General features: G+C 47.0%; 1 protein-coding gene across 14 annotated transcripts in view; it reads right to left on the reverse strand.

The window, feature by feature from the left end:
* Positions 1-10,000, reverse strand: part of pard3ab (par-3 family cell polarity regulator alpha, b) — a 354,566-nt gene that overhangs the window by 160,149 nt on the left and 184,417 nt on the right. For 11 of the 14 annotated variants that reach the window (XR_004898393.1, XM_036005563.1, XM_036005564.1 and 8 more), the window contains 2 exons: positions 8,233-8,358; positions 1,977-2,392 (listed from right to left, as the gene is read on the reverse strand). Coding sequence is in view for 13 of the 14 variants with exons in the window: in XM_036005563.1 (XP_035861456.1) it covers positions 1,977-2,392; positions 8,233-8,358 (542 nt within the window). In the remaining variant the exon portion in view is untranslated. The remainder of the gene's footprint in view (positions 1-1,976; positions 2,393-8,232; positions 8,359-10,000) is intronic. The other 3 variants (XM_031292481.2, XM_031292480.2, XM_036005562.1) reach the window with 1 other exon arrangement.

Consider the following 10,000-nt stretch of genomic DNA (forward strand, 5'->3'; position numbering starts at 1 on the left):
TCCTGGCATATATCCTGCACAGAGCTTTTCGGGGAATTATGAGAAAATAAACTATGAGAGAGGAACAAGTGGAAACAGCTATCAGCTGGGATGGAATACGGAATAAGAAGCAGCTGGGTGTTGTGATGTTTTATGTTCTGGCTTGATTCTCGCCCCAGGAGAGGGAACACACTTGGGTGAAAACTTCAACGGGCATATGGTGCAGCCCTGTCAGACTCTTTGCTGTGGCATTTGACAGCACACAGGGACCAGCGGCTGCTTAGCAACAAGCTCTCTGGCCCTGAGACCTGGCACCAACACCTGGTATCCTGTTGGCAGAGGTTTGCACCACCTGGGCCAGCTGTCAGTCATAGCCGATACAGAGAGAAGGTGTTCCCAAAGTTTCTTTTCCCAACATGGCTTCTTGATTTGTATTCCCACCTCCCAGACTCAGTTTACTGGACCGCTATTTGCTGCCCACATCAGTATGCTGAACTCGGCATGTTTTTTTAAGCCTGTTACATCATTGTTCACATTCTGCATGCTTCTTTGTCTGCGCCATTTCTCAACAAAAAACAGTCCTTATACTTGTGCTTGATGTGCCAGGAATGGGGACACTGCTTGTTTATTTAGTTGAAATGGAAATGCCAGGAAGAATCCCTCTCATTTCTGAATGCCAGGGGAACGCAAAGCATGAGAATTTCACAGGCCGACTGGAAAGAATCGGATCATACTTCAAAAACAAAAATGATGTAATACACTATGTAGGGCCTGAGATGTTTTTCCACAATAACAATGATAATGGAGGTTTCTAGCGTGTTTCTAGGTTTACAGCATCCATGGACTGTAGAGGCTCCAACTAACGCAAGGTTCACTTAATCAAGACTGACAGAGTGACCCTCCATGCTAAAAAAAAAAAAAGACGAGTCCTCATATTCCTCATCAGTCATTGGCTGCGTGTTGCAGGAGACTCCCCAATGCTTCTCACAAATTTAACCATTTTAAATGATGCCCTCTGTGACAAAAAACACAACGGTGTCTCAGGGCTTCTTGTGCCTCGCAGGAACTCGACTAATTGATTTTCTTTGGTGGAAACACATGGGGATAAAATGTGATTCAACTGAGCATCGCAGCCTTTCTTTTTCTCTCTCTTTTTTTTTTTTTTAAATGATGTGTTATTTGTCTACATGTCTTTCTGTTAGGTTTGTACCTTTGTTTGTCTTTAAGGTTGCTTTCACACCTGCCTTGTTTGGTCCGTTTTAACCCAACCCTGGAGCGTTTGGTCTGATAGTCCAGTTGGTTCGGGCTGGTGTGAAAGCTTATCTCAACTCTGGAGCGGATCAAACAAACAAACTCTGGTCCTCTTAAAAACGGGGGTCTCAGTTCTCTTCCAAGGGAACTAGAGTTCAGTTCACTTCAGGTGAGAACGCGATCCGATCCAAACACAGGAAGAGAACCAAAAACAGAGCATTTACTAGCTGCAACTTCAACCTTGCACACAATTTACGGATTTATATATGATTTAAGGGATGATAACTTTCAGATCCATGAGCTGTTCTGACCACATATCGCTGGTCGTCTGTGTGACATCATCATCATCTCTCATCTTCTCTCGCTGTCTGTCAGCTGCTCATTGTTTGCCTTCTTCTAAAAAATTAGAAACACTAAAGCAGAGCCAGAAAACCCGAGACATTATAAATTTGGTGTTGCTCCATTATTTCTGAGAGCAACGAAGTGTCGGCCAGGTTCAGATATTCTGTCCAATAAATAAGAGACCGTCTCGATCGTGTGACGTGTTTACAGTGTTTGGTGCGTTTGATAAAGTGCAGTGTGAAAGCAAACCAAACCAAATGAAAAATCCAACAACATTGCTACTTCACCCCCGAATCTGTGTCCATAACGTGCTGTGTTTGTGACTAAGAACTTCCCCTTGGGGACAACAAAGTCTAAAGTCTTAAGTCTAAAAAAGTCCTCTGTCCCACCTTTCATCACCTCACCTTTCTTTAGCTGGATGTTGAGCCTCCTCCCAACTTTTTTGGTAAATCCTCCTGTTGGCGTGGCGTTGAGCCCCCTCTGAGGCGAAGGCGTGTGGCCTGTCGGCGGCTTGGCTGCAGAGACCATAGGGTGAGCCAGAGGGGGGTAGCCGTCGGTCTGCTCTGAGTGAGTATGGGATTGAGGGTGCAGATGGGATTGTGGGTGAGTTTGGGAGCCGTGTCGGGACACCCTCTGCGGGGTGTGGTCCATGCCGGAGACGGTGCTGCCAGTCAGGGAGTCGGGGCTGAAACGGCCCGAGGCGTACGCCGGGTTCCTCTCAGCGTGGGACAGCTGTTCGTAGTTGGCCTTCATCGATGACGGCACCACGTGGAACATGATGACAGGAGAGCGCATGGCCTGACGGAACATGTTCTGGGCTCTGGGACAGAAAGAGCGGGAGGAAGAGATTTGAAAAAAAAGGATGGAGAGAGAGAGTCGATTATAAAACTGACTTCAGCCCTGAAAGAAAAAAAAAAAAAAATATATATATATATATATATATATATATATATATATATATATATATATATATATATACACACACGATATATACCGTATATGTTCTTGTCTGCACAAACTTGCCTAGTAAAGCACCCTGTCTACCTGATGTTTCTCTCTCTCTCTCTCTCTCACTCACACACACACACACACACATAATGCATTCCCTAGCCCCTTACCCTAACCATAACCATCACAACTAAATGCCTAACCTTAACCCTTACCCTCACCCTAACCTAATTCTAACCCTAAAACCAAGTCTTAACCATCAAACAACCCTTTGAACTTGTGGCGTCACAAAGCTGGTCGGACCCCACAAGTATACTGGACTCCCGGTTTTTGGACCCCACGAATGTAGTTAAACAAGAACACACAGAGACAGAGACAGAGACACACACACACACACACAAAATATATATATATATATATATATAAAATCCATCTTCGCCCACCTGACATGATAATTAATACGTATTGCCAGCGTGAGCGGCTCTAAAGAGACTGAACCCTCCCCAACAGCTCCATCCCATAATCCCCTCATTTGGCTCTAGATGAAGGAGACCTCTATCTGCAGAAAATCCCCTTCTAAACCCCCTTTCGGTGTGAGCTACAGAAGGTGTGAAGGGAAACTTATGTTGGCTGTCAGCACCCTGAAACAGCGGAGCCTTGTTAGCCCCACCTGTTTCAATAAAGCAGACTTTGGTATGGCTCTTCCCTCGCACCCCGACAGCTGCACGGACGTTCTGGAAAATTCCGGGGCCCCAGAATTTATATTGCCCCCCCCCCACCCCCCAGAGAATTTGGTTGTGAAATTCCAGGCCCATTTTTCCCAGCTACCAATAACCTTCAATGTGGATCTTGTCTTGGCATCTTTATAATTTCAGAAGCAGACGAGATGTAATCCTCTCCCTTATAAAAAAAAATACTGTTAAATACAGAGAGCAACTGTTGATGCTCTTGTAACAAAACTATCTATAAAGCCTTATCCCCACCTGTTACTCAACAGCAGGGTTGGCCGGGACACCATAACCTGACCGGATGTTCACCCAAAGTATATCATTTCTCACTTAATCAGAGTGAGTTTTGCTTTGATTGCCTGTTGAAGTTGATTTCAAGACTCAAGATGGCGCCGCAGAATGGCGACACGGTGTGTTGGAGCGCTCTGTTTTGTTTTGTTTTGTTTTGTGTTTTAATTCTGTTTCTTGCGATGGTACCCGTATCTCATTCACAAGTGAAGAGCTCGTGAACTTCAGGGCAACAACACCATCAGACTTATTTCCCACTTTTCTTCTCCCTTCACTGGAAATTTTGGACATTCTGGTCAAAGGTGCGCTCACCTTTGCTCACGCAGAGAAACGCCGGAGGAGAGGGAAACGGGCCGGTGCGCTGGTGCGTCTCCGCCAGCGAGGATCACGCACACCGTTACCTGGAATATTCATCTCTAACGTGCGCTCTCTGCCCAACAAAGTGGAGGAATTACAACTGCTGTTGAGGGGAAACAGGGACTTTTCTTCATCTGCTGTTTTGTGCTTCACGGAGACGTGGCTCTGTGGAATAATACCGGACTCTGCGCTGCAGCTGGCAGGCTTCCAGCTTTTCAGAGCGGACAGAGACACGGACCTCTCCGGCAAAACTAAAGGTGGAGGAATCTGTTTCTACATCAACAGCGGTTGGTGCAACGACGTGACAGTGATCCAGCAGTATTGTTCTCCTGACCTGGAGTATTTCACCATAAACTGTAAGCCTTTTTATTCACCCCGTGAGTTCCATTCATTCATTCTGGTCGGTGTTTACATCTCACCGCAGGCCAACGTGCAGGACGCGCAGCGCATGCTTGCCGACCAGATACTGTGTGTGGAGCGGACCAACCCGGACTCCCTAGTTATTGTCCTTGGTGACTTTAATAAAGGGAACCTCACTCATGAACTCCCTAAATATAGTCAACATATTAAATGCCCGACCAGAGAGGAGAACATTCTGGATCACTGTTACACCACAGTCAGGGATGCTTATCACGCCGTCCCCCGTGCTGCACTGGGGCACTCTGACCACGTCATGGTCCACCTGATCCCCGCCTACAGGCAGAAACTAAAGCTCTGCAAACCTGTAGCGAGGACATCAAGGAAGTGGACCAGTGTAGCTGTGGAGGATCTCCAGTCGTGTTTGGATTGTACTGACTGGGATGTGTTCAGGACTGCTACCCACAATCTGGATGAGTACACAGAGGCTGTGACGTCATACATCAGCTTCTGTGAGGACTGCTGTGTTCCATCAAGCACCAGGGTGAGTTACAACAATGACAAACCCTGATTCACAGCCAAACTCAGAAGGTTAAGGCTGGTTAAGGAAGAGGCGTTCAGGAGTGGGGACAAAGACAGATTTAAAGAGTCAAAGTACAAATTTAGCAAGGCAGTGAAGGAGGCTAAACATTGGTACTCTGAGAAGCTCCAACGCCAGTTCTCAGCTAATGACTCTGCGACTGTCTGGAAAGGACTTAGGCAGATCACCAACTACAAGCCTAAAACCCCCCACTCCTTCAATGACCGACACCTAGCCAATGACCTGAACGAGTTCTACTGTCGATTTGAAAGACAAAAGGACAGTCCTGACACCATCCCCCACGACACCTCCCTACAGCTACAGCCACTGTGCATCACCTCCACCTTGCCCACCTCAGCAGGGTCCTGGGCCCCCCCACCAATGCCCTCCTTAAAGGTCCCCTCCACCTCCACCCCCCCTCCCACCTCAGTGACGACTCTCTCCATTCACGAGAGGGACGTCAACAGACTGTTCAGGAGACAGAATCCCAGGAAAGCTGCTGGACCGGATGCTGTCTCCCCATCCAGCTTGAAGCACTGCGCTGACCAGCTGTCTCCAGTGTTCACAGACATTTTTAACACCTCACTGGAGACATGTCACGTGCCAGCCTGCTTCAAGACCTCAACCATAATCCCTGTCCCCAAGAAGCCAAGGACCACAGGACTTAATGACTTCAGACCCGTCGCCCTGACCTCTGTGGTTATGAAGTCCTTTGAGCGCCTTGTGCTTTCACACCTCAAAGACCTCACCGACCCCCTCCTGGACCCCCTGCAGTTTGCCTACAGAGCCAATAGGTCTGTAGACGATGCAGTCAACCTGGCCCTCCACTACATCCTCCGGCACCTGGACTCCGCAGGAACCTACGCCAGGATCCTGTTTGTGGACTTCAGCTCTGCCTTCAATACCATCATCCCGGCTCTGCTTCAGCAGAAACTCTCCCAGCTTGGTGTGCCTGACTCCACCTGCAGGTGGATCACTGACTTCCTGTCTGACAGGAAGCAGCATGTGAAGCTGGGGAAACACGTCTCCGACTCACAGACCATCAGCACCGGATCCCCCCAGGGCTGCGTTCTTTCTCCTCTGCTCTTCTCCCTGTACACCAACAGCTGCACCTCCAGTCACCAGTCCGTCAAGCTTCTAAAGTTTGCGGACGACACCTCCCTCATCGGACTCATCTCTGATGGAGACGAGTCCGCCTACAGGTGGGAGGCTGACCACCTGGTGACCTGGTGCAAGCAAAACAATCTAGAGCTCAACGCTCTAAAGACAGTGGAGATGGTTGTGGACTTCAGAAAGAACCCAGCCTCACCTGCCCCCATCACCCTCTGTGGCTCCACAATTGACACTGTGGAGTCTTTCCGCTTCCTGGGAACTACCATCTCCCAGGACCTCAAGTGGGAGCTGAACATCAGCTCCCTCGTCAAGAAAGCACAACAGAGGATGTACTTCCTGCGGCAGCTGAAGAAATTCAACCTGCCAAAGACAATGATGGTGCACTTCTACACAGCCATCATTGAGTCCATCCTCACATCCTCCATCACCATCTGGTACGCTGCTGCCACTGCCAAGGACAAGGGCAGGCTGCAGCGTGTCATTCGGTCAGCTGAGAAGGTGATTGGCTGCAATCTGCCGCCGCTCCAGGACCTATACGCCACCAGGACTCTGAAGCGTGCTGGAAAGATTGTGGCTGACCCCTCCCACCCCGGACACAAGCTCTTTGAGCCACTCCCCTCTGGCAGGAGGATGAGGTCCATTAGGACCAAAACCTCACGCCACATAAACAGTTTTTTCCCCTCCACCACTAGCCTTCTAAACAAGGCTCGGAATCCATCCTGACTCTCTCCACACCCCACCTCTGGCTCCTCATGCCACTGTACCTACTCTGCTGTAGCGTCCCTTTTCACTACTGTTTAACTTATTTTACTATTTATTTAAATTTATTTTATCGTTATTAATACGTACTGTGTGTATATGTTTATACTTATATTGTTTATATCTTTTTATCCTTCTTATATTTGTATGTGTGACATGCTCCAACAACACCATGACAAATTCCTCGTATGTGCAACGTACTTGGCAATAAAGCCCTTTCTGATTCTGATTTCTGCCTCCACTCCAATGCAGGTGAATACTGAATCTATTTCTACCAAAGAAATAGTCCCTTTGCTAGAAACTCTTTACAGCATGTTTTTGCATTATCCAATTTACAGGGAGTGTTTGGTGAAAGAGGTATTGCTAATGAAGTGAAGCTCCCTTGTATTGTGGTGATTAACATGGCGATGACAATCTTAGAGATAGACACTTCAAAGCCTCAACCAACAAAACTATCTGCATGGCTAGATACTAGCAAGATAAGAGGTGAGTGGAAACATTTTGTTTTTGTTTCATGTCTTTCTTTTTAATAATTTGGGTGAACCGACCGTTTAGATTATTACATGTGAAGTCCCATGAGACAGAAATGCATCACCATGACATACCTGCATATGCTCATGTGTGGGCAGTTCTGTGCATGATTGTTTATGCATTTGAATTGCATACTGAAGTTGATACAATACATGTATTTAGCAGCATTTATGCATTTACAGTATCAAATCAAACACATATATGCATCACTGGATTTCTGAAATTGAATTGGATTCAGCAGGTAACATTATATAGGCAGCATGCAGCGGGGTGTTGGGTTAGGCAGGTAATGAAAGCGCGTGAACAGAGCTGGAAAGCAGAGGCTGTGGATGTTAGGAGTGCGTTTCCCATTCCTGGGGGCCGGTTACAGATTGATGGCAGCGTTAATGTAGAGCTTGTGACATCGCAAAATTGACAATAAAAAAAAAAAGCTATAAGACAGATTCCATAGGGCCCTATATTAAGTCGGTGCTAAAAGCTAACTGGAGATTTGAAAATACAGTACCAGTCAAAAGTTAGGACGCGCTTTCTCATTCATTTGAATGGGAAAGTGGGTCCAAACCGAGCTGCTCTGTAACTGTAGTTTAAAAAACGTCTTCAAAATACATACATACAATAAATAAGGCCGGGTGGGGGGCAACTTAGGCCGGGTGGGGGTCAATTTAGGCCCGGTGTACCACCAGGCGTTCAATACACTGAGGGAAACCCTGACAGGGGAATAAAGGCTGCGAGGATTGCAGGGACCGCTGCAGCGGTTGAGGGTGCGAGTCGACCTACAGGAGTTAAACAGGTAAAAGGTTAGCTTAGCACAGGGACAGGCAGCGGAGGAGCCTGTGCACTGGCAGCAGTGCAGAGAGGAGGGTCACGAAGGCATGAGGAAGAGAGGAAAACAGCCAAAAGAAGGGTTTACGACTGGAGGTATAGGACCAGGGAGGAAGCCAAGGTCCAAGGGAGGAAGCCAAGGTCCAAGGGAGCACCGGAGCAGAGCTGCTGTCTTACTGTTCAAAGCGGATGTTTCGCAGGTCTCCGTTATTGATACAGACGATACAGTCATTCTCCTGGAAGAGGCCCTGTTGGTCGGCCTTGCCTCCCTTCTCCAGACGCTTGACCAACAAGCCAAGAGTCCTGAAAAGGTTCAAAAGTCCAAGTCAACACAATGCAAGGTGATGTCAGTGGATTCAATGTGGCTGCTTTGCTGTAGCCCGGACAGAGTGCACTATACTGGACTGAAATTACAAACACTTTCTTTAAACACAATTACACTTCCAAACCCCTGCCAAAAACTCTTTCAGGCCTATCAAATCTCTTTTTCACATGAAATGCTTTGTTGTTCTGTGGCTTCTATAGAATCACTACTACAAAAATTCATCATTGAATAAAACATCCCTGTTGTTATGGTCAGGAATCAGTGTGTGCCATGTTAATGAAAAGCTTTTTCCAGTCAAAAAAAGAGAGCTATGCCTAATTGCTAAAAAAGATACTTGAAAAGAGTGTGCGCTGTGCTCCTGTCATTTGCTTAATCAGTGAACCACCGAGGCTTGTGAGAGAAAGCAGTGGGTGCTTTAGAGGCTGTGTGGGGGAGGCATCTATTCAAAGACAATCAACGCATTGAAAAACTCCAGTTCTGCCCGAGTCGATGCTTTGCAGGTGTTAATTTTCTAACCCCGAGGGCTGCTACGTCCCTTTTTCTAAGCAGAAAAATAAATAAAGCGCTTTCAGAGAGCGACAGAAAGCAGCAGCATTAAACAGAGATAGGAATAGGCGAATTGGAGCGAGGCTGGTCTATCACCCTGTAGCCCTTCAACCGGGCTGAGCTGCAACCGTTGTCGCCCTGTAATCCAGTGTGGCAAACTGGCTTATGGTGCAGCGAGAGGCTAACTCCACCTGAAACGGCGCTTGGCGGATTATGGATCCGAGTCTGAGGAAGAAAGTCAACCAAAGACGGGGCCAGCATAATCGAGTCTTCCTCTGTATATAGTCTGTGTCCGTGTGTATCGAGGCTTTTCTGAGGTAATACGAGCGAGTGTCGCGAGGTGAATTGGGTTGATTTTAGGGTTTAATACTCGCCCTCGCCTAAGGCTTATATAATTCAATACGAATGGAAATGTGATCACAGAGAGGGCAGAAAAGTTCAGGAGTTGAAAAAGTTCAGAGACAATTCCGCTGATTGAATTTGAATGAGAACGCAATGCGATTCGCTGTGGAGGGGCTATTTCTCTGATGAAAGCTGGCCAACTTAATCTTGGGATAACGCCTACCCTGACATTTCCCCAATAAAAGAAAAGTGCATTATAAATGTGCTTTTAGGTTGATTAAGTCAGGCAGTGAGAAAAGTGATACAATCTTGATTTTCAATAAAGCGCGACAGTGAGTTTGTAGTCACTGATGGTATTTGTGAGTCTCGGGGCAGAGTCGTACATGAAGACAATCAACTCTGCTGTTTTTAACTGGATTCCTGCTCTAACTTTGAAAAGCTGCATGACTTGGATCACAACCTCCAAAAACTGCCTCTGGGTATATATAAACCAGATGTGAAATTCCTCTAATTCCTTCACAGCTTTGTTCCAGCTGTGTATGTGTGCTTTTGATTGTGTTTTAGGGGTGTGTGTGTGTGTTGTGTGCACTGCTCAATGTATCCTTTGTATCATGTAAAGCTGATGTGACAGCGGCCAGAGAGAAATATGACAGTCACCTGCAAACCCTAAACAAGCATGATTGATCACAGTAAACTAGCAAATGGCTTCATGATGCCGACAATGCAAACCAG

The sequence above is a fragment of the Sander lucioperca genome, chromosome 9, assembly GCF_008315115.2.
Source record: "Sander lucioperca isolate FBNREF2018 chromosome 9, SLUC_FBN_1.2, whole genome shotgun sequence".
NCBI classification, from domain to species: domain Eukaryota; kingdom Metazoa; phylum Chordata; class Actinopteri; order Perciformes; family Percidae; genus Sander; species Sander lucioperca.